Genomic DNA, 25146 nt, shown 5'->3' on the forward strand with positions numbered 1-25146 from the left:
AGTACCGCAAAATTTTAGCGCTAAATTCCCGCCAGCGGTAAACTCCGCATTTTTTCAGCATTCACTAACATTTTCCGCATGTTTTCCGCAATGGGCTCTATTCTCAAAGACTTCCCGCATGCGGTAAAGTACATGCGGGAAGTTTGCACCCAAAATACCGGCAAGTTGGGATTCTCAAAATGTTCCGCATGTTTTTTCCGCATGCGGAAAAAGTGTGATAAAAGTGCGGGATTCATGCGGTAAAATTTCCGCAAAAGTCGGTATTTTCCGCAATAAAAGATCAATTCTCAAAGATGTTCAGGCGCATCATTTCTTCGTTAATTACCGAATTTTTATCACCTACAAGTAGTAGGTGATATATTCCGCATCCCATTGACTTTAATGAAGTGTGGAGGCTTAAGGGCTGTGCTTGGTGGACTTTAACTTTTTTTTTTTAAACACTTTTTCATGCGACCTTTTTACCGCATGATTCCCGCATGAATAATGCCTGTTTCCGCATCTTTTTTCCCGCATGCGGAAAACATGCGGAAAATGTTAGTGAATGCTGAAAAAATGCGGAGTTTACCGCTGGCGGGAATTTAGCGCTAAAATTTTGCGGTACTTTTGGCTCTTTGAGAATAGAGCCCAATGGGCTCTATTCTCAAAGAGCCAAATTTTCCGCAAAATGTTACCGCTATATTCCCGCCAGCGGTAAACTCCGCATTTTTTCCACATTCACTAATATTTTCCGCATGTTTTCCGCATGCGGGAAAAAAGATGCGGAAACAGGCATTATTCATGCGGGAATCATGCGGTAAAAAGGTCGCATGAAAAAGTGTTTAAAAAAAAAAAGTTAAAGTCCACCAAGCACAGCCCTTAAGGCCACATACAGACATCAGACCATAGTCTTTGGAAAATGAAAGATCACAGACCAATCTTACCACCCTTCCTGTAGTATAAGAGCCATACTCTACACAGTCTTTTCTATGGAGCTGAACTCCACATCAGAAAAAAATCTTTGCAAGATGCTGCACACACAGATGCTGTACAGACACAAAAGATCAGTATCTGCAAAAGATCTGTTCCTGCCAAAAATCCATTCCTGCAAATTGCAATGATAGTCTATGAGATCTGCAGATCATCATACACACATGATTTAACTGACATTCATCTGCAGATCTGCAGATCTGAAAATCCACCCTGGTGGATCTGATCTGCAGATGGAATGTCAGTTAAATCATGTGTGTATGATGATCTGCAGATCTCATAGACTATCATTGCAATTTGCAGGAATGGATTTTTGGCAGGAACAGATCTTTTGCAGATACTGATCTTTTGTGTCTGTACAGCATCTGTGTGTGCAGCATCTTGCAAAGATTTTTTTCTGATGTGGAGTTCAGCTCCATAGAAAAGACTGTGTAGAGTATGGCTCTTATACTACAGGAAGGGTGGTAAGATTGGTCTGTGATCTTTCATTTTCCAAAGACTATGGTCTGATGTCTGTATGTGGCCTAAGCCTCCACACTTCATTAAAGTCAATGGGATGCGGAATATATCACCTACTACTTGTAGGTGATAAAAATTCGGTAATTAACGACGAAATGATGCGCCTGAACATCTTTGAGAATTGATCTTTTATTGCGGAAAATACCGACTTTTGCGGAAATTTTACCGCATGAATCCCGCACTTTTATCACACTTTTTCCGCATGCGGAAAAAACATGCGGAACATTTTGAGAATCCCAACTTGCCGGTATTTTGGGTGCAAACTTCCCGCATGTACTTTACCGCATGCGGGAAGTCTTTGAGAATAGAGCCCAATGGGCTCTATTCTCAAAGAGCCAAAAGTACCGCAAAATTTTAGCGCTAAATTCCCGCCAGCGGTAAACTCCGCATTTTTTCAGCATTCACTAACATTTTCCGCATGTTTTCCGCATGCGGGAAAAAAAGATGCGGAAACAGGCATTATTCATGCGGGAATCATGCGGTAAAAAGGTCGCATGAAAAAGTGTTTAAAAAAAAAAAGTTAAAGTCCACCAAGCACAGCCCTTAAGCCTCCACACTTCATTAAAGTCAATGGGATGCGGAATATATCACCTACTACTTGTAGGTGATAAAAATTCGGTAATTAACGAAGAAATGATGCGCCTGAACATCTTTGAGAATTGATCTTTTATTGCGGAAAATACCGACTTTTGTGGAAATTTTACCGCATGAATCCCGCACTTTTATCACACTTTTTCCGCATGCGGAAAAAACATGCGGAACATTTTGAGAATCCCAACTTGCCGGTATTTTGGGTGCAAACTTCCCGCATGTACTTTACCGCATGCGGAAACTCATTGAGAATAGAGCCCAATGTAGGATAAACTTTTAATTTCGATGCACAAGCTATATAGGCTTTCCGCATTGGAGCTGGGTAAATTGCAATCTGGCGTTGGTTACATAACTTGCAGTTCTCACGTCCACCCCATGCAGCCAGCAGTATTATCCGCAGCACGCTGCCCTATCATTGAGGAAGGAGCGAGGAGGGGTTGATCTGCCTCCAGCAGCCGCAGCTGATCCTGTAATAGAAAAGGGGGAGGAGTCGCCAGGCCTCCGGCTGCTTACTAATATGGGTGTGCGGGGTGGGAGCGGCATGGTGCAAGCGGCCGGGGCACATCAGCTGTGCATTGCTGTACAGGGGAAACAGCTTCAAGGTCCCAGCGGTAGGAGCAACATGTGGGCGGTAGTGGTGCTGGGTATCCTCACTGCAGTCTTCGCCTGGGTATGGTTCGGAGGAAAGGGAGAGAAGAGTGAACCTGAGAGCCGGGATAGCGTGCAGGATTCCCAGACTCGCAGCAATGTTGAGTCCGAACCTCAAGCTTCCGAAGACCGCGATGCCAGCATTCCTGATCATCAGGAGGTGAGCCAAGTAAATGCTTTACAAGTGGGGGAAGGAAAAGAGAGCGCCCAATTAACGGAGGAAGTAATCCCGCCAAACTTCAGTGAGAAAGCTCCTGACCAAGTCCTGCACCCTAGAGATACCCCAGAAAGCAGCAAGGTGCTCTCCACAGTTCCTAAGGTGGAAGATCTCTCTGATACTCAGGCAGTGGACCTCAAGCCCTCTAGTGTTGCTGAGCAAGAATCAGTGCAGACGTCAAATAAGGAATGCCATCGCTTTTCCCAAGATAAGCTGCAGATGGGTATAGAACTTTTGGAAACCTCAAAAACTACAACACAAGAATTGCAGTGCACCAAAGAGCTCCAGCAACAAATTGTTTTTGAGAAGGAAGCAGCTCAGGACAGTGAGGCTGATGGGAAACCTGAACCTGCCACAGAGGACAAGTTGGTGAATGATGGAAAAACTCACCCCTCTATTGTTTCAGTTACACATGAAGTGAAAGAATTTGTAAATGATTTGAGAACTCCCTGTACTAGTGATCAACCTCTAACTGCTACAGAGAGGAAGGTGGTGAATGACCAAGAAGTTCACTCCTTAGTTGTGCCAGATTCACAGGAAGTCAGTGATCAGAAAGCCCCATGCACCAGTGGTCAACCACTACTTGCTGTAGAGAATGAGGTGGTAAATGGTGAAGTGCATTCTTCAGTTGTACCAGGTTCTCTGGAAGTCGCTGATCTGAAAGAGCCATGCACTAGTGGCCAACCCCTACCTGCTGCAGAGAATAAGGTGGTGAATGACAGCGAAGTTCAATCATCAATTGTGCCAGATTCTCAGGAGGTCAGTGATCTGAAAGCCCCATGCACTAGTTGCCAACCCCTACCTGCTACAGAGAATAAGGTGGTAATTGACAGAGAAAGTCAATCATCAACTGTGCCAGATTCTCCGGCAGTCAGTGATCTGAAAGCGCCATTCACTAGTAGTCAACCCCTAACGGCAGCAGAGAATAAGGTTGAGGATGATTGGGAAGTTAAGCCCTCCATTGTTGCAGGTACACAGGAAGTGAGTGATCTGAAAGCCTCATGCACTAGTGTCCAACACCTAACTGCTACTGATAACAAGTTGGTAAATAAAGAGGTACATCCCTGCATTGTCAAAGCTACAGAGGAAGTAACTGTGGATGATATCACAGCCCTGGCCACTACCAATAAGCCTATATCTTCCACAGAGAACAAGCTAGTGAATGACAATGAAGATCAGCTCATGGTCTCCACCACTGAGGAAGTAAAGGCCTCTGTGGAACATGTGATGCCTTGTGGTGGTACCATAGTGGACTGTTTGGGGCAGACCAGTGAAGAATTGGTGAAGCTCAAAGTAGAGCATGGAACTCTGTTACATGTCAATGTGCAAGAGTTGGTAGAGACCCATGGAGACCTAGTCAACCACTCCACCTTCCTGGAAAATGCGGAGGCCATTGGGAAACAAGTTTGTAGCACACATTCCTCTGAAAAAGAGAACTTGTTATTGGAAGATGTTATACATCCCACTGATGTCCCAGATGCTGTTGAAGTCACAAACGGAGGTGAAGAAATTAAAGTGTGTGCTCAAGAGGAGAATGTAGCAGGTATGTTCAAGCACTATAGGTCTTAAACTATAAAAGCATTTTCTGATTTAGCTACTGTAGGTTTGTACTCTTGGGGTGTTCCTTGGCTCCAAACTTTGTAGATATTTGTGCATTTTCTTTCTTGTTGTTCATTCTACTTGATGATCTTAGGCTCTTCCGTTGCTAGGAAAAATTGCAATCTTGCAGCCCGGAAATGTAATGATTCATAACATTTTCTGGCTCTACATACCTCATTGTTATATTTTTAGAACCTACACTAGCATAACTGTCTTGTATTTGCAGGGTACACATGGCCCATATAGCTGCACATTTGCTTTTGCTGTCTGCTGGATCAGTTAATAGTAAATTACACACTCACATGCTCTCTCTTGGGTGGTGTCTAGCATAATGTTTAATAATATATACAATACAATAACATTTCTATAGCGCTTTTCTCCCATAGGACTCAAAGCGCTTATTTCACATTAACTGTCTTTGCATCCATTTGGCTTGGTGGGTTTGCGGAAAGGTCTTCCTGTGCAAGTATCATATGCAGCTGAAGGTGCGTACTCCACATCAAATCTGAATTGGCCAACTTGACCAGTTCCATGTAGTATGAGAGCTTACCCACACAACTTGGTATTAAGTCTTCAAAATCTGTTGGTCTTCATACTACATGAGCTAAAAGTGGCCAATGAAAAGTGGGTGTGTGTACCAAGCTTCAGAGTAAATATCTGTTATCTTTCCAGATTTTTTTTTTCTTTTTTTATCCCATCACTGACTTGAGGTAGTCGGGGAGGAGTCATTTAGTTCAGTGAACACAGCTCACCCTAGCCATCTTCAGAGCTAGTCTTGAGGGGGGCCCAGCGAAAATCCTCCTGGGTAACAGTTCTCCAGTTATAGCAATCTCTGAGATTGGCCAAATAGTGTGGGCGGAGTAATTTATTACAACCTATCTGAAACCTAAGTTCTAGAGGGTGCTGTCATTGAGGAACTGTTAAAACCGCAGCAAATTATGTTACTGAAATTTCCCTATGGGGTTTCCCCCTGGTCACCCCAATTAGACTAGCGGCCCATCTTTTTTGTGCTGCTTGGGGAGATTATGGCCAACACTGCATTACTATTCTGCATAGGCTCATCGATTCCTGTCAGGTTTCTCTCTACCCGGAGTATAATGCATCTTCCTTCACCAGCATAAAAAGTAAAGAGAAATGACTTTATTGCAGTATGCTGAAGCACATGGGGATTGGCTTCTATAAAAACACTGAATGGTGTGGGAAAGGTTAAATGCTTTATTCCACACTGAGCAGCAAAGGACTGTAGTTGCAGTGGTAATCTGGTCTGGTAAATGAATGCTGCCTCCTCTGGGAATAAGGGGCTACTGGATACCACTTGCCAGAAGGCAGACGGGAACTTTAGCTAATTTATTGCAAAGTACGTTTGTGTAATGTACCAAGCATTGTGCATGGTTTGCGTAAATTTACTGTTGTACATTAAAAAAACGCTAGTTAAGGGGACCCAGTGGGAAACACAATTGGGTGAGGAGCGCCCTGTCGAGCTGCTAGGTTTCAGATACGTTGTAGAAAACTACACCCACGCTATTCGGCCAATTGCAGCGCTTCATGCTGTACAGCAGGGGTAGGGAACCTGTGGCTCTTTTGATGGCTGCATCTGGCTCACAGACAAAACGGTAGGGATTGAGTCACTAAGCTACACTGCTCAAGCAGCGCAAATATAATTTTCAAAGTAGGCACGCTACTGCTGTAGCGTGCACTACTAACTTGTGCTCCCCCAAAATGAACAGCTGCTCCAATTGTCCCACTCTGGACCCAGTCAGGTCCAGTGACTTTGTAGTACGAGAGCTCGGCACTTTGATTGGCCCAAAAGGCTGCATGTTACTTGACGGGCAGCCTATTGGGCCAAAGTGCGGGGATCTCGTCCTACAAAGTGATTCAACCCCTAAATCGGCTAGCTAATTTTACAAGCTGTTAGTCGGTATTTCTCCTGTCTGGCTCTCAGTGAAATTGCTGATGTTGTTAAAACCCAAGAGAAGCTGAAGACGCCTGACAACTCCACTGCCCAGCAGATAAACTGGATACACATCACTATGGCAACAGGGACGTGAGCCCTCTGCTCTGCATGCACACTGTCCCAGTTTGAAATATATTGTATGGCTCTCAGGGAAATACAATTTTAAAATATGTGGTGTTTAGTGGTTGGATAGTGTAAAGTGGCTGGATAGTGTGATAGTTAAGGGCTCTTCCTCTGACACAGGAGACCTGGGTGTGAATCTCAGCTCTGCCTGTTCAGTAAGCCAGCATCTATTCAGTAGGAGACCTTGGGCAAGTCTCCCCAACACTGCTACTGCCTATAGAGCGCGCCCTAGTGGCTGCAGCTCTGGCGCTTTTCGTCCGCCAGGAGAAAGTGCAATATAAATGCTTTTTGTTTTGTTTGTGTTTGTCTCAGCAAAAAAGGCTCCTGACCCCTGCTGTAGAGGGTGCTGTGATTGGAGAACTGTTCCCTGTGAGGTCTCCTGCTTGGTCCCCTAAACTAGACTAATGCCAAAAAAAGGTGTGTTAAGACATTAATGGACAACTGTAACGAGAGGGATATGGAGGCTGCCATATTTATTACCTTTTATCCTCTTGAGTACCGAAGTGTTAACCCCCCCCCCCCCCCCCCCCCCCCAAAGACCAGGCCACTTTTCTCAAATTGGGCCACTGCAGCTGTAAGGGCTTGCTGCAGGGCCACACAACTTGGCACACAAGTGATTCCACCGCCCCCCCATCACTCCCCAGATTTTTTTTTTTAGGCTTCAGCCCCTAATGCTGGGCATAGACGGGTCGATCCGGCGGCCCATTAGCCGCCGGATCGACCCCAGCATCGTGCCCGCCGCATCCCCGCTCGAGCGAGCGGATCGATTCCCGCTCGTCCCCGCCAGCGGTCCTTATCAGCCGCTCGATTCCCTGCCATTGTCCGCCGGCGGGAATCGAGCGGCTGCGGGTCGAGCGGCTTGATCGGGCCAGCTGAATATTATCAGCTGGCCGGATCAGCTGGTCGATACACGGTACACAAACGTACAGTGTATCCCCAGCATTAGATCGCATCGCTGTACAGGGTACGATTGCTGCTGGGAGACTGAAGGCGGAGCTTCGCCATCCTAGCAGGGGAGCAAACCACGCCCCCAGGACCTTACGCCGAGCGGCGTTAGGCAGTCTTGTGGCTGCTGCTGCATCCACGCCCATCGGTCGGCAAGTGGTTAAACAATACCAGTTGCCTGGCTGTCCTGCTGATCCTCTGTCTCTAAGGGCTGGTGCACACCAGACGAGCTTTTCTAAGTGCTTTGTGTGTGTGTGTTTTTTTTTTTTTTGTTTTTTTTTTTTCTTCAAAGCTCCTGCTAGTGTTATCCTATGTGTGTGTGCACACTGGAGCGATGTCATTTTGTAAAAATAACCCATAGCATTGCATTAGCAAGAACTTCTAAAATCTCCAGCGTTTAAAAAGCTCTTGTGGTGTGCATCAGTTCTAGTACATTTAGCCATAGACCCTAAACAAGCATATGCAGATCATGTGTTTCTGACGCTATTGTCAGATCTGACAAAACTAGCTGCATGCTTGTTACTGGTGGTGTTCAGTCACTACTGCAGCCAAATAGATCAGCAGGGCTGCCAGGTAACTGGTATTGTTTTGAAAGGAAATCAATATGGCAGCCTCCATATTCTTCTCACTTCAGTTGTCCTTAGAAAACAGGAAGCATAATTACTGTGATTTATTCAGTCGAGCCCCCACCTACACCAGCCATCTTCTGTAGCATAGACTTCAAAGGAAATTCTGTGTTAAAAAAAACAAAAAACCCTGAGGCTTCCAATGTCTTCTATCTGGGATCCCCTGAACATCACATGTGGCATTATTTACAATCGGCGCTACTGTGTGCAGTATCAGCTATCGGGTTGGGCTCAGGCAGAAATATCAAATACCAATCAGGTTTGCTCTACTACGCAGGCAACTCGTGTGCCTGCACAGTAGAGCAGACCCGGTTGGCCTCTGCCTAAGCTGATACTGCGTCTGCGCACAGCTTGACAATGCTTGTAGGGATTTTCAAGGGAGCCAGAGCTGAATCCCTGAGGCTCAAGAGGACGAGGGAAGCCTCACTAGGACCCAGGCTTCCCCTTCCGATGCAGATTCACTAGGCTGCAGTCTTCTCAGCTTTCTTTAAAGGGGTTCTTCCGCGAATGAGGAAAAAAAATCAAAATGGTTTATGCATAATCTATTAAAAATCCTTCTAAAATAGTGTGAAAAGTTTTTTAAAAAAATGAATGGTTTCACCAATACAACATGTAATGTATACAGTGACGGCTGAGGTGACTGTGAGGCTAATCCATTTGTTAGGGGTGGTTTTTTTGTTACTGTCATTTCACAAGCTGCTCCCTACCTAGTTTTCATTGCTGTAATGCAGGGCTATGATGAAGTGCTGTGCAATGGCAGTTACAGCTGAATAACGGCTGTGCTGCTCTGTAGTTTCTGCTTGTACTTCCTTACAGAGCTGACCCCCCTCCCCCCCCCCTCTCTGTACTGTACTGTACTGAACTGTAGCTCAGGCAGCTAACTTGCCGTGCAATGGATAGGAAGTCCTCTGCACAGACGCTGAAGTCTGGTTGCCCGGCAACGAGGTAAACACATGATTTGCTCCGAAGAGCTGCCCGACCTCTGCCTACAGGGAGAGGCGGGGGGAGGGGGGTCAGCTCTGTGAGGAAGTACAAGCAGAAACTACAGAGCAGCACAGCCGTTATTTTAATAGCTGTAACTGCCATTGCACAGCACTTCATCATAGCCCTGCATTACAGCAATGAAAACTAGGTAGGGAGCAGCTTATGAAGTGAAAGTAACAAAAAAAACACCCCTAACAAATGGATTAGCCTCACAGTCCCGTCAGCCGTCACTGTATACATTACATGTTGTATTGGTGAAACCATTCATTTTTTTGAAAAAATTTTCACACTATTTTAGAAGGATTTTTAATAGAACATGCATAAACCATTTTGATTTTTTTTCCTCATTCGCGGAAGAACCCCTTTAATTATATTATCTCCTGTGGTGACGTAAAGCGAATCGTTGGCAAACATCCCATTCAGAGCCTGGCGTGTGGGATAAAACGCCCACTGCTACTATTAGCTACAAGAAATAATGTATGTCCCTTCTGGGGGAGTTGTTCTATAGCTCACATTTCCTGCTGAGATGTTAGAGAGATGCAGTTTCTAAGCAATTATGCTCTAGAAAGTAGCATTTTCCCCGGACTCTTCCTGCTCTGTGTTTTGCAAGCTTTCAAGGTATTTCAGCCTGAGGATTTGTTAGACAGGCAATCGCATGTTAAGTAGGTTGTCAGGAATTGCAGCCTCCACCTTTAAAGGGAACCCAAGGTGAGACATATAGAGGCTGACATTTATTTCCTTTTACACAATGCACATTGCCTGGCTATCCTACAGATTCCCTGCCTCTAATGCTGGGCATACAGGGTCGTTTTTTTTCTTGTTATCAATCGAGCCGCTGATGGCTCGATTGATAATAACGTTCTCGATACCCGCCGGAATTGTTCCAGGCGCGTGTGGGGACGCGCGGGAGTCAATCTGGCGGCTAATCGAGCCGCAGAAACAGATCGTGTATGCCCAGCATAATACTATTAGCCATAGAACCTGAAGCATACAGATCCGATGTCTCCAACAAAACTGACAGGATTAGCTGCATGCTTGTTTCAGGTGTGTGATTCAGACACTACTGATTAAAGTGAACCAGAGACAGGATAATGAAATATTTCATAGATACCTGGGGCTTCCTCCACGCCCCATCCGCCTGGATGCTCCCATGCCACTGTCCTCTGCTGCCTGCAGCTATGAGAACCAGATCCCCACACTGCTGTTAGTCGGAGCCAGTCTGACATAAGTGAAGTGCGCTGTTTGCGTATCTCTCTAGCAGCCGCAGGAGAGATACGTAGAGGGCGCACTTCTCTGACGTAGCTGGCTCTGATGACGTCATTGCGGGGACCCGGTTCTCATAGCTGCAGGCAGCGGAGGACAGCGGCGTGGGAGCGATCCAGGCGGATGGGGCTGGAGGAAGCCCCAGGTATGTATAAATCTTTTTCATTATCCCGTCTCTGGTTTCCTTTAAAGATCATTAGGGCTGCCAGGCAACCGGTATTGTTTAAAAGGAAACCGCTATGGCAGCCTCCATATGTCTCTCTTGCCTTGGGCTCCTTCAGGGCTACAGAAGATTTCAGGGAAAGGGAAAACAAGACCATACCTCCTCACTTGCTTGAGGGAAGGAACACACTAGGCAGAATGGCATGAGTTTTCCCCATAGCAAATAGTGGAAACCGTATATGCGATTCTGCCTGACGTGTTCCTACCCTGAGGGCTGGAACCCACTAGAGTGAATTTTTTATTTTTTTTGCGATTCAAAACTCTAGCGATTTCCCTAAACGCTAAGCTAATGTTAATGGATGGGCCAAATTCCACTGGAGTGAGTGCGATTAGCAAAATCTCTATCACAGGACATGCAGCGCTTTGGTGGTGTTTGCGTTAGCGTTTCTGCAATGTAAAGTACGCTGGCGTAATTGCTCATCAATTGCTACACATCGCAATTTGAGTTTTTTTTTTTTTGTTTTTTTTTATTCATGCAAACTGTAAATTAAATTGATACATTGAAAGGACCAATCAGAATTAAAATAGTAAATAGCTACACAATCGCTGGCAAAAAGCGTACAATTTTTAAAATCGCTAACAAAATAGCCAGAAAACGCTCATTAAAAACCCTAGCGATTTGTAGTGGGCTCCAGGCCTGAGGGGTAGAGATGGTTAATGAGCTACTAGAGTCCAGTAACTGGTAAGTTTTTGATGCAGCTGTATACACTTTAGCTTTGGACCTGTTAAAATAATCTGCTGCATCTGACTGGTCGAGTTTTAAGCTGCATAAAATGAACATAATGGTCTCCATTCACAATACTGTGTGCGGTAAAGAGCTAATAGGATTTTTTCCCCCACGTTCACCCCAAAATTTTCCAGAGTGCGAGTAAAGATCGGTAAACTAGTGCTGTAACCTGGCAGTAATGGTGAAAAATGAAGTGTAAAATATAATTTTCTCATTGGATTTTTTTTTTTTCAAAACATTGAAAATATGAACATGGTCATGCTTCAGTCTAATTTTCTGCCGTTTTGTTACCAAATGCAGGAACTCATTGTAAGCTTAATAATAATAATAATAATAATAATAATAATAATAATAATAATAATAATAATAATAATAATAATAATAATAATAATAATAATAATAATAATAATAATAATAAATAATTATTATTTTACCTTTTAGTAATCCCTCTATGATCTGTTGTGTCCCAGGTAAGGGCTGCAGTTCTTGTCACCTTATAACCTAAATTTAAAAAAAAAAAATCCAGTCCAGGTTTGCTGCATTAGTTATGTTTTCTGGTGCTCATCAATAGGAATGATCAATGCAATGCAAATATCTCCTTTTTGCATGCAGATTTTATGTAAATGTTATACAGCTCAAATGTGAACTAATTGACAGGAAGTTTTTCTGATTGGTCCAGTTTCAAGCTGCATTTAACCTCACGTGAAAGTTGAATAATAAAAATGCATCTGATCATCGCTACTCATCAATATTCTGCAGCTTTAGTAAATCAACCCAGTCATGTGTTCTTCCCAGGATTTCCTGCAATCTACATGTATGCTGTAAAAGCATGTGTCCTGTAAACCTCTGGCACTCATAGCGCTGTATAAACATCGGGAGACTTGTATTGATCAGACAAAATGACCACATTAGTTTGAGGTGCCTTGCACACTGCGTCGCCCTGTGTTACTCTTCTGTGCAGCTTCCCTGCTGAAAGGGCCATGCAAGCCTATGTAGACTTGCACAGTTCACGCCATGCAAATTGCTGCAATGTTGCCACTAAGGCTGCAGTGTTACCGCATGATCTATGCCTATTGCACAGATTATGCAGCAATGTAAGTCAATGGGCGACGCAGCAAGTGAGCATGACAGGAGTGCGTTACAATACACATACCGACGGAATCAGTTGCTAATTTCCTGCCCAGCGGGAAGCGGCGTTATGCATATGACCCTGGCGCTGCACCGTGGCGCAGGGTCACATGAAGGATGATTTCTGTGGTGTGGTGCTTGCAGAATGGTACATGCATAAGATTTTGACTGGTCAACTTTACCACCTCCATGTTATTTGAGTATTACATAAGCAATCTACCACCTCCATGTTGAGTTCCGCCCCTATACAATCTGCTCCTAGTATTCAGGGTCTGTTGACCCTCATACGACATGGAAGTGGTAGATTGGATGTGTATGCACCCTAAAAGGTGGCCATGTATGTACCTTTTTGTGGCCTGCAACCATCTGATTCGGCAATTGAGTCGGATGAAAAATCGGTGCCACAAGAAGCATGATCAGACTGATCATGGCATGTTGGGAAGTCTCGTTCTGATCCACCATGGATCAGGTGTGCGGCAATATGGTGCCGAAACCCCCAGCCACTGTCCCCCTAAATGTTATGTACCCATTGTGACGAATCAACGTTTATTAGTCCTAAAAAAGTAGTGAGTCTTATGAAATATTCCCTGTTGCCACTATTAAAAAAGACAGCAGAGAGGGAAAGGCTTGGTTTATAAAAAGACCAGGGAAGCCAGGGGTTAACAGTTCCTCTCCCTGGTCAAATATAGCAAATGCTCTTATTACCTAGTTTTTTCGCACCTCCATGTGACAAAGGGTCCTGGGCATTCAGGGACCCCCAACCAGGCAGAAAGAGGGAAATCTCACACCTCCACTGCCTAACCCCGGACTTGGTGGCTCCTCAGCTCCGTACATGAAAAGGGCAGCCACAGGAGGTCCTGCTAACATCCTGCAGAAGCCACTTAGAGACCTTAGGAAACCTATCTGTGACCTCACAAATATGAAATCCATCTTTTATCATAAAGATGACTTTCCAAAAAGGCAACGGCCTTTAGAACCCGCTTACTATGAAATTTGGAACAAACCACACAATTGGATGTTACCGAATTAACGGTAAGCCCTGCCAAAGCAGAGATATGCATTTTGGGGTCACCGTTCACTCTAAACCCCCCCCAAGTTTGGTATCGGCAGATTCACACACTTACGCTGATTATGAATATTCATTCGGGTTCTTGATATTACCTACGGGCATGCTAAAGGCGGGCAAAATATGAATTGGCCCAAAACCTCTCCCTGCCTAAGGGGGCACTGCCTTATTCAAATTGCACAAGGCTGGACTTGTATGTGTCATAACTCCCCCCCCCCCCCCCCCCCCACCTACAGTGAGGAACAAAACTGACATGACCCAAAAGTCCAGGTCCTTTATTTTTCATCTGATGCCTAGTAACATCCTGGCAGCCCGCAAGGACACGGGCCAAAACCTCCATCTTGGAACTATTTCTAACAAAGGCTTGTTGGCCGCATGGCAACCGCCATTTTGGACATTACGCCAAAGACTTGCGATTGCCGCATGGACTACCTATAACGGTATTTGAACTGTATATTTGGACATTCTGTTTCTTTTCATCTCTTCTCTGTCAAATCAATCTGTTCTAAAATAAGCTGTGTGTATGTAGTTTAGAAATAAACTAACGATTTTTATCGTTCAGTCGTGTGCCTTTTCTGGTCATCTGATTGCTGCTATACCGAATCTGCCCTCTGAAGAGTCAGTCATACTACCGCATTGTTTTATGATTTGCTTATGAATTGTTGATTTGCTAGCTAGGTTGTAAATAACCATTTCTTCCTTCTAGGATTAGCTAGTATCCGATTTCCTGTGCGAAATCGATAACTTTCATTTCTCGATTGTAAACACCATTCGAGATTGCATCATATAGGGACCCAGTAACCTTTCTTTAACGTCACATTGCTCAGTCTTTAAGCCGTCGGAAGTGACTATTCCCCGAAAGGTGACTGGAGCGTGTTGAACGTGATTGGGCTGGCTACCATATTGTGATTGCGGTAGTCTCTTTCCTCCCTGAACTGGAAGAGTGGTGGCAGTGTATTTACCCGATTTACAGTGCACAATATTTTTAGTTTACCGATTGTATATACAATCAGAATTGTAAATGTATGGGCACCTCCAACCGATCTTAACCGTTTACTACGCACGCAGTGAATTTGCCTCCAGCAGTCTCTAGTGCATGAAACCTGCATGGCAACAGTGGCCTAGTAATACGGGATTGATGGATGTTTGTCCTATTACATATTGTCGGCAGCTGCGTGACCAATCTTTGTCAGTCTGTTCACCGTACTTCCTGCGTATGCTAACGGGAGCCGATTAGACGGGATTGGCACGCTCTGTCGCTTTTTCTTTCTTCAACCTCTGACGATCCAGCAACCGGTCTCGTTGTCCGTCTGCGCCCGTACTTCCTGCGTACGCTAACGGGAGCAGCTCTCGACGGGATTGCGGGGCAGGATTGTCACACCCATGCATTAAAATATCTCGCCTGTCTGCTGCCACGAGTCCACCTGCTCTTTTTCCACATATTCAGGTCCCATGTCACTTCCGCATATAGCATTGGTGAGTGCGTGCCATCACACACGCGCCATGTGTTATGCGTGGCAGTCATGTGGAAGAAGAGCTGGTAGACTCGCGGCAGCAGAGGACAGGTGAGATATGAATGCATGGGCAACGGAGGGCACATACAGTATATTAAGGGGTGCAGCGACAGAGGCAGCGTCACAAGGCCGCTTTCCAAAAGATTTTATGCTGAAATCTATCAGGAATTGGCTTGCGGTGTATAGGCAGCTGTCTCTCTTGGTTGATCTGTCCATACACTGCATGTATGGGCACCTTAAAGGGAACTTAAACTGAGAGGGATATGGATATTTCCTTTTAAACAATACCAGTTGCCTGACTCTCCTGCTGATCAATTTTCTGCAGTAGAATCTGGATCTCACACCTGAAACGGGCATGCAGCTAATCCAGTCTGACTTCAGTCAGAGCACCTGATCTGAATGCTTGTTGAGGGGCTGTGGCTAAAAGTATTAGACACACAGGATCAGCAGGAGGGTCAGGCAACTGGTATTTTAATAGGAAAAATCCATATCCTTCTCAGTTTAGGTTCCCTTTAAGTGTCTGGGCACAAGAGAAGGGCTATGTGATGCACATAATTCTGACTTGCATGCAGATTTGTTGCAAATACTGTAGTATGCAGCTTGGATTTGGGCAGGAAGTCCATTTGGCCAAATTCCAAGCTTCATACATTTTTGCAATAAACTTGTCTGCAAGTCAGAATTGGTATTATATTTACGATCGCTACCAGGAGCCTTCCAAAGGTGAGAAGGCTTAGCTTCAGAGCTTGTGTACACGCTCCTTGATCATTCCTCTAGCCCAGTGGTTAAACTTTTTTTGGGTGAGGGCACCCTTGATGGCTTTGATTTTTTTTTTTCAAGGCACCCCTTGGCAAAAACTACCAAAATACCGTTATGACCCTTAATAAGCACCCCCTCCAAGTAGCTAGTGAATTGAACACAAGTGTGATACATTGGTAAGATTTAAAAAATGTTACAATCAATAAGAAAAGTTGATTGTGAACATCAAATTGAAAAATATAAAAAATTGTATGTGGTTGTCCTTACTTTGACGTATAGTTGAATGCATTACCTTAATACCTGATTTTATACAAATTATCAAACTATTTCTGTAGCTGTATATTCTGTAACTCCACCTTGAGTGATATTTAGCCTAAGCTATTTAGTTATGCAGCCTACTACCCCAGAGCACTCTGGGAGAGCAGGTGCTTCGGCTCACTCACAACAAAATATTTTGCATAAAGATGTTGCAATAAATTTCCTAAGAGCCCTACCAGTCCTCTCTGCATCTCCTTCCACCAACTGATCCCACTTTAATATTGAAGCCTTCGGGTTTCTACTGAAGGCTTAGTCCTGAGTACTTCTGAGGATGAGCAGCTCCATACTGTTCATGGGCAAGCGAGGACTTGCATGTGGAGCTGCGCTTCAGAAATTCCAAGACCTCTCTGAGGAAACCCAGTGATGAAGCTGGCAGGAAATTTGATCTGGGGACAGTGGCTGGGGTGGTTTGGGAGGGGGGGGGGGGGGATGAGATGAGGAGACTGGGAAGGCTCTATAGGTGGCTACAGGTATTTAAAGGGAAGGTTCAGGGACTTTAAAAAAAAAAAAAAAAAAGAAAAGTTCTGAGCCTGCGCAGTAAAGCCCGGAGGACGTCCGATGACGTTAGCGTGCCGCCGTGAGGTGCATTTTGGAATGCGGAAGGAGCCCGACCTGGCCAGGTCGGGTCGGCCACCGGAGACCACCGGCAGCCTGCGGAGCGACGCCGAGGGCACCTCCTGCCTGCCACGGGCTGGAGGAAGCCCCAGGTAAGTGGATGCGGATTTTTTTTTTTTTTTTTTTTTAAAGTCCCTGAACCTTCCCTTTAAGGGTTTAAACCTGGATGAGGAAAGATTTTATAATGGGCAAACATTGACTAAATTATGTATACATTAATACTATAAAATATAAGCAATTTTAATTAGCTACATTCAGTACAGGTGTGGTTTTCTCTTTTTGGGTTTTTTTTCCTTAAAAACAGGGAATTTGATCAAAATTGGATCTACTTACCTGGGGCTTTCTCCAACCCCTGGAAGGCTGTATCCCTCACCACAGCTCCACTCCCAGACAGTCTCCCCTCTGTTGCAGATGCAGTAACACAATGTCGGTATCTTCCGCACGCAATCGTTCTCACGTGGCCAAGAGATTTGTGTGCAGTACTTCTGCCCCTACAGGAGTGGCATGCAGGCGTAGAAGATACCAACCTTGCCATGTATGGGTCTGCAACAGAGGGGACCCCGGAAGACTTGCTAGGAGTGGAGCTGTGGCGAAGGGATACAAAGCCTTCCAGCGGCTGGAGAAAGCCCCAGTTAAGTAGATTTTTTTTTTTTGATTTTTTTTTTTTGTCAAATTTCCTGTTATTTCCGTTACTATTCTGAATGCTAGCTGTAGCTAAATTCTGAGAAAATCCAACTTGAGTGCTAGCAGGTGAAAGGATTGCCACGAACTTAACACAAACTTTTTTCTGTCTTCCATAGCGTTCCTTCAAGAGCATTCTAAGGACACAAGTGTACTGACCAGTGCTGGAGCTGTTGAGGATGCTGCACTAGAGGACAGCAGACCACATGAGAAGCATACTGACAGTGCATCTCCTGCGGAGGTTCTGTCATCAAAGGAAGATATCCCTGAGGATCATGCCTGTGTGAAATCTGAGGCTTGTGAGCAATTGGATATAGATTTCAGTGTTAATGACCTGTTGGCTACTGAAGAAGCTACTACTAACTCGCTTTCAGTTGCTATAACTGATGGTCCTTCAACAGAAACAGACAATGTTACAAGCAAAGATTTGCATGAAGGATTATCTAATATCCATCTACTAGATGTAATTCTGTCAGCGAGTAACGCTAGTCTACCTGATGATGCGCCACCTCTGAATACATCCACCAAAGAGTACCCTGATTTCCAAGAGTCATGTTTAGGAGAAAAGGCTAGCTGTGCTGGTCACACAGACGCAAAACCTCATGATGATGCTCAAAAGACAAAACGAGTTGCAGCTGTACATCCAATGCCACAGACTGTGAACCTTGGTTTCAAAGTGCACTATATCACACCCTCTGATGGCCAGATCATTGCAATCACGGGAGATCATGAGAAGCTGGGTGGATGGGAGGTCTGTGTTCCCCTGAACCCTGATAAAGATGGCTTTTGGTCAAGTTCAATTGCTTTCCCAGTTGATGCCAGCCTAGAATGGAAATTTGTAGTGTTAGAAAATGGGAAAGTAAAACGATGGGAAGAATGTGACAATAGGTATATAAGAACAACCCATGAAGATATCATTGCTCAGCAGTGGTGGGGCTATCCATAAGAGGGGTTTTAAAGTCACCGACTTGTATTGCTATTTTGAGTATTTCAATCTAGTGTATAGTTTATATGTATTAAAGTTGCATTTCTTAGACTCATTTCTTCAATTTAGTTTAGATACTAAAACTCTAACCTAACAACCTAGTTTTTAGCCCATATTTTAGAAGTTAGTTTAGCTTACCGTTGGTGTTCACTATGCATGGTTTTGCATTAATGTTTTGCTGTTTCATACATGTGACCTTCTGCAAACCTATTGCAGATGAAGTGGAGGACAACTGTAGACTTATTATTCTGGGAACCTGGAGATAAGAAATTTTGTACCACAAGTTTTTCCTATGCTTTAAAGGTGTTCAATCCTTGAGAACCTGCAGCTTTGAACTGACATTATGTAAAACTGGTTCTGGTCACCGGCCACCAGAGGGAGCTGCTTTGTTTATAGAGGGGCTGGCTTATTTTTTTTTTTTTTTTTTTTTTATAATACCAGCCCCACCATAAACCTAAAACTTCCTTGATAGGCTGGCACGTCAGAAAATTAAAAATAATTTATAAATTATTTTTTACAAATACCTTTTTTTGTAGTTGCAGGCTCTTGACGGAAGACCCAAAACGCATGAGTAATGTTTCCACTGGCCATTTTTGAAGGTTCCTAGACTAATAGGAATACGAAAAGGAAAAGTGTACTTAAAAATACACTTTTGTTTTTGTGGGTTTTTTTTTTTTCTTTCCATTAAATTCTAGGAAAGTAAAGGCAGATTTCCAACCCTTCCCATGTTTTACTGATTGCGGCAAAGCTTCCTTAATTATTGGCAAGAATTAACTTTTATAGAAGGTGAAGTTGTAGACCTTTTTTCTGCTCTGAGCATCCTGCTTCCTCAAGGACCTGGAACTCCATACAACCGAGCAGCACTTTGCTGGTCTGGGACATGGCTCCCTCCACCTTACATTTAAAGGGGTGCCACATTACTAGTCTGTGTTGTAGCACCCCCTAGAGGTAGAAGGGCTGAGCAGCAGTCATGAGCGCCAATTCAGAATATAGCTTTAAGGGTGCATACACCTTTTCAAATTTGGATTGGCCAATGAGTGGCCAATTTTACCACCTCCATGTATCATGAGCGTAATACTCAATCTGCTTATTATATTTGAAATCTATTGACCCTCATACTACATAGAAGTGGTAAAGTTGGCTTATCTAAATTGGATGTGTGTATGCACCCTAAGGCCTGGGACCAAATAGGAGCGCTCTTCTAATTGCCTGTAATTTAAAAAAAAACCTCTTGCCTATAATTCTGTGTGTGCTCCTAAATGAGGGATGTGTTTTTTGTTTTTGTTTTTTAATCCCCCGTAGCATTACATTAGAAAGGGCTTTACAAAACCGCAAGTGCTTAGAAAAGCACTGCTAGTGGGTCCCAGGCCTACGGCAGTGATTGCCAAAGCACTTTATAATATCCTAATGATAGGGGGGAGGGGGTTAGAAGTCTGTACATTTGCACCTGGAGCTCTGCATTAACCCTAGTTTACGTTTGTTAGATATACATTTCTATGAAATCCTATAGTCTATATTTTTAACATGTCTATCTGTAACTATATACTATACCATTAAGACATCCTGTAAATGGAAAATTAAAGGGGCACTATGGTGAAAAATTGTAAAATAGGTGCAAACAAATGTGTTTTTTTCCAGAGTAAAATGAGCCATAAATGACTTTTTACCTATGTTGCTGTCACTTACAGTAGGTAGTAGAAATCTGACAGCAGTGACAGGTTTTGGACTAGTCCATCTCTTCATAGGGGATTCTCAGCAAGGCTTTTATGCTTTATAAAGATATTCCCAAAAAAAAGGATTTAAACAATGTTGCCCAGCTTCCCTGCTCTCTACAGTTTTTTGGCAGTTGGACAGAGCAACTGCCCTTCACTAAGTGCTTTTGAAAATAAATAAATCCCTGAGAATCCCCCCCATGAAGAGATTGACTAGTCCAAAACCTGTCGCTTCTGTCAGATTTCTACTACCTACTATAAGTGACAGCAACATAGGAGAAAAGCACTTTATGGCTCCTTTTACTCTGGGGGAAAAAACTTACTACTTATGTCTGTTTGCACATATTTTCAATTTTACATTTTTCGCCATAGTACCCCTCTTATGGAAATATTGTCTTTGCCTCAATAACGGCACGGTAACACTTTAGAATATGAAGCATATTTTCTTTAGAACGAGGATAATCCGAAGACCGAGTTGGGCAATGTATGTTTTTAAGAATGTTGAGTTTAATTTGTTTGGTACTAATTAAAAATAAAATTTGCCGCATTGGGAATGTATGAATCATAAGTGTGTGGCTTTTGTTTTTCCCTAACAAACCTCTACTGTATTACAATAAGTCTCTAAAATGACGAGCTGTTTCCAGACTTGGTGACTTGCAACCAGGTTACCTGAAATGCAGGTTGAGTTCGGGTACTTTTTTTTTTTTTTTTTTTTCTTCTCCGGGGTTGGGTACCAGATTCACCAGAAAGCGGGGCTGCGGGTCTACAAAAAAATTAGACCCATGCAGGCCTCTAGCATGTGGGTATTAATCCTTATGGTGCATTTACTATGTGGTCAAGGGACACTACATCTAATAATACCGATGAGAAATGGATGTATCAAATAGTCACACGTACTTTAAATAATATCAAAATGTTGTAATCTACTAATGATTTAAAGTGCTTAACAAACATTCTCAAACGCCCATATTTTGTGGGACAGCATACTTGTATTTGAGAGATGTGATACATAGTCACTGTAAAGCATAGTAGATTAAGGGATACCTTAGTCCAAAAGAGAATTTTACAAACTGGAGCAGGCATGTGTAGTGGCCTCTTCTTCTTATGCCCACCACGCCCCCTGTTCTCCTCCAGCACCCTCTGTTATGCTGTACTGATCCCTCCAAAGCTACTTCCTGGTCAGGAGGGTCGGCGAAGACTGCGCAGGCACTGCTCAATGACGTGAGTCCGGGAAAATTCAGCGCATGTGCACTATGTAGTTGTGACTGTGCGCTTGCGGATGCACGGTCAAGGACGCATGTCGCCAAGCAGCGCCTGCGTAGTCTTCGCCAACCCTATGGACCCGGAAGTAGTTACTGAGGGCTGGTACAGAGTAATGGAGGGCGTGGGGAGCAGTGGATATGAGCAGAACCCACTATAAATGCCTGCTTCTCCCATTTTTTAATTTTTTTTTATTATATTTATTTTGGACTAAGGTATCATAAATATTTGAGACTGGGTTAACACTGGTCAGCTGCATAATGCATGTGTTAAAATGTGTGAACTGCAGTGGAGAATGGCCATTGACTGTAATGCAAAGCCTGCATGCAGCGAGTTAGTATAACGCAATCGGTTATTGTGAACCACCCCATAGAATTGTATGGCAGTGAGTTGACATGCAGCATTATTCTGCAACGGAGCACTGTGAACTAGGCCTGATGCATCCATATCTCATTGATTGGTATTGTTAGTTGGGCTGGGTTCTGGACTGAAGGATTTGTTAGTTCATTATGACACTACATGTTATGTCTGACATGGGGCTGCTACATACATGGGTGAAGTGCTGTTCTAGTGCCTTATCACTTCAGTGCCCAGAAGTTCCATGAAAGTGGTTGAGATTACACTACAATGTAGTCGTTCTGGACTAGGTAGGGACTTTATACACTTGTAACTTGTTTGATCAAAATGATTGAAATTGTTTCATGCCTTTATCAAAATGTACAAGTCTCTCCCCCCCCCCCCCCAATTCAACATCCTATGCCTATCTGTGATGAGGTTTGTTTATATGCATTATAAACAAGCACAGACTACTTCAACCAGCAGATAACTAATGGGTTTGTATGTGCAGATGAGGGCCAACTTGAATGATGGCTTTGTACAATTGTGTGTACAGGTTTTAAGTTTGACAGTGGTATTACTGCCTTGCATCTGTTCCCATGTAACTGGATTTTTGTGGTGCCATATCTCTCCACACTAGCTGCCTGCTATCTACAGTGAGAGAAATAAACATTTTATCCCCTGCTGACTTTGCTTGTCTGCACTATGACAAACGTCGAGTCTATAATTTTAATGGTAGATTTATTGTAGCTTTGAGTGTCAGAATAACAAAGGTGCCATTAAAATACCAGTGCCCCAAAATCAGAGCTTGATGTGCATTGTAATGAGTGAAGTAAGTGTTTGAGCCACCACAAAAGATCATGAGTTCAGGCTACCAGGTGTCTTTACCGTATGCAGGTAACCGGTTGAGATTTGGAGCAACTAAGGAAATGCTCCTAATACCAGCTTGTTGCAGCTTTTTGCTAATCAGCTTTCTGAGAGCTTTTTAAAAAAAAGTACTCCAATTGACTTGCATTAAAATCGAGATTGTGGTAAAATCGTGTGAGTTTTACCATGAGTTTAATGTAAGTCAATGGGAATGTTTTTTTTTTTTTTTTTTTTTTTTTAAAGCTCTCAAAGCTCTGATGGCCAAAAAGTGCTCAAAAGCGTTTTAGGCCTCCTTTTCCAGGGACAGTTGAACTGTGTGCTCAGCAAGCAGTTGCCAGGCAGTAGAGAGCAGTTACCAGGCAACAGCAAGCAGTTGTGAGTTTCAGAGGCATTTCACTGCTTATCAACTGCCTGTGGAAAAGAGGCCTAAGTGTGTCTGAGCCATTAAGACACTGAAGCGTAAAAAAATTGCTGTTTTTACATTGAAATCCTCTTCAGCAGTAATGCCAGAGCTGAAACGCTGCAACAAGGTTTTAACCCCCCAAAATCCCAGGGCAAAAATTCACAACTTAAAAGTTGTGGATTTTGCTGCCCGGGGAGGCAGAGCTTTGTGCTGTCCAGTCAATCTGTACTGATCGCTGCCTCTCTCAGTGAAAGAAGACTGAGGGGCAGGAGGAGGCAGAGATCTGTGCAGATTGATGCGAGAAGAGGCAGAGCTACTGCCCAAAGCTCTACCCGGAAGGAGCCCCAAATTTTGCCCCATCGATTTTCGAGGGGATTAAGACCTTGTGCCGCGGTTAAGCTATGACATTGTTGCTGAAGACTACTCCAAGGTAAAAAAAAAAAAAAACATTTTTTTTTTTTTTTTCTCTTTAAAGACACCTGATCACAAACAGATTGGCATGTGCCCCAAATTTCATCTGAATCATTCAGATGTGCAAGTGTTGTGGTCAAATGAGACCAAAATTGAGCTGCCTATGCCAAAAACGGCAAATTGGGATCCATCCCTAAACTGGCGCAGATTAAGAAGTGCTTGATGGCAGTTCTACAAATGTAGAACTGCAGGCTAAACATGATTTGTGATGTGCTCCTCCCCCCCCCCCCCCTGCTGAATTCCTCCTCAGAGCCTGCTGCTATCAATACAGCAGGTGTGTTGGTTACCTCAGCAACAGCAATTACCCTCACACACTGCATTGTCTGAGAGACCTTCCTAACACCTCCTATTTTACAACAGTTTTAGAAGGAATCTGCACTATCTAGTGATTTCTTAAGATGCCTGAGACCGTTCAGCAAAGATTTCTAAAAACCTACCAATGTTTTGTTTCAGATAAATCTGGCCCAATGAATATAATGCAAATTTATTTTTAAAGCGGTCTGAAAATTAGCTATAGAAATGGAGTTGCTAAAGATTTTATTAGGCCCAGTTTCAAGTCAGAGGAAATGGTCTGTTAAGGGGCCCATACACTTATGCTATTTCCTGCCAATGATCGAATCTGCTGTGAAATCGTTGCGCAAACGCCAACCGAACGATCGATTTCCATCCGAAATCAATCTGTCCGCACGGAAGATTTTGCTCGATCGCCGTCGGGTGTGTGTGTCGATAGTAGCGTTCGAATGTCCAAACGACGCTAGCGGCAATACATTACCTGATCCGGCCAGCGCGTATCTCCTCTGTCCCCGCTGCTTCTTCTCCACTGGGTTCCGGCAGGCTTCAGTTCTTCCTGTCCCGACAGGAAGTTTAAACAGTAGAGCGCTCTCTACTGTTTAAACTTCCCCCGAACAGGAAGTGAAGCTGGAGCAGAGCGCGGCGAAGAAGACAGTGGAGATTGGGGGACTTGCACCGGCCGGATCAGGTAATGTATGTAGGGGGGGCAGCTTCACAGATGGTGAATCGATTTCATCCTGAAATAGATTCACAATCTGTTTGTAGTAAAGGCAGCCATACGATCCCTTTCTGATCGGATTTGATCAGAGAGGGATCTGTTGGTCAATCTGATGGCAAATCGACCAGTGTATGGCCACCTTTAGCTGGCTCTGGGAATACACAATTCTATTTGGGTGGGGTGAGAGAAGTTAGTAGGGAATAAAAGGGGCTACCTAATGCTGCTTTTGGGGGAGGAGTCATGTGATTTTTGCCCAGGGCCCCCGTTGTGGGTAGAACCAGCCCTGGCTTCTCTATTTTTTTATTTAAAACCAACCTAAAGGGGATTTACAAAAAAAATTCACCCATGCTGAGGAAAGGCTCTGAGTCCTGTAGAGCCTTCCTGTTCCTCTCACAGTTTCCTTGTGCCAGCACTGTCACCCCAGTTCAAATTTGCCTCCAGGAGGTTTTGGGAGCTTAAATGCTCCCGAAGATGGGTGGCTACTTCCTGCTTATGTGAGAGCGTGCTTATGCATGTGCTGTACGGAGCGGCCTGTTGTCAGGACTCAGAGGTCCAATGCCTCTAAGAGGGGTTACGGTGCTGGAACAAGACAGCGGGACAGGAAGGCTATAGGACACAGACCCTTCCCTCTCCAGAGTTGA

The 25146-nt window shown here is 44.0% G+C and overlaps 1 protein-coding gene across 1 annotated transcript; it reads left to right on the forward strand.

Annotated features, from left to right (window-relative positions):
• Positions 1-2594: 2594 nt before the first annotated feature.
• On the forward strand, positions 2595-20721 carry STBD1 (starch binding domain 1). The gene is made up of 2 exons (XM_068233527.1): positions 2595-4484; positions 17582-20721. Exons 1-2 carry the CDS (start codon positions 2618-2620, stop codon positions 18406-18408), a joined length of 2694 nt encoding a protein of 897 aa, XP_068089628.1. The 5' UTR covers positions 2595-2617; the 3' UTR covers positions 18409-20721.
• Positions 20722-25146: the final 4425 nt, after the last annotated feature.

The sequence above is a fragment of the Hyperolius riggenbachi genome, chromosome 1 (assembly GCF_040937935.1).
Source record: "Hyperolius riggenbachi isolate aHypRig1 chromosome 1, aHypRig1.pri, whole genome shotgun sequence".
Lineage (NCBI taxonomy): Eukaryota > Metazoa > Chordata > Amphibia > Anura > Hyperoliidae > Hyperolius > Hyperolius riggenbachi.

Excerpts from the sequence above, each read along its gene's own strand:
- STBD1 (XM_068233527.1), top strand. The coding sequence starts at position 2,618 with ATGGTGCAAGCGGCCGGGGCACATCAGCTGTGCATTGCTGTACAGGGG. Across the intron at positions 4,485-17,581 it reads TCAAGAGGAGAATGTAGCAG|CGTTCCTTCAAGAGCATTCT; the intron begins GTATGTTCAAGC and ends TGTCTTCCATAG.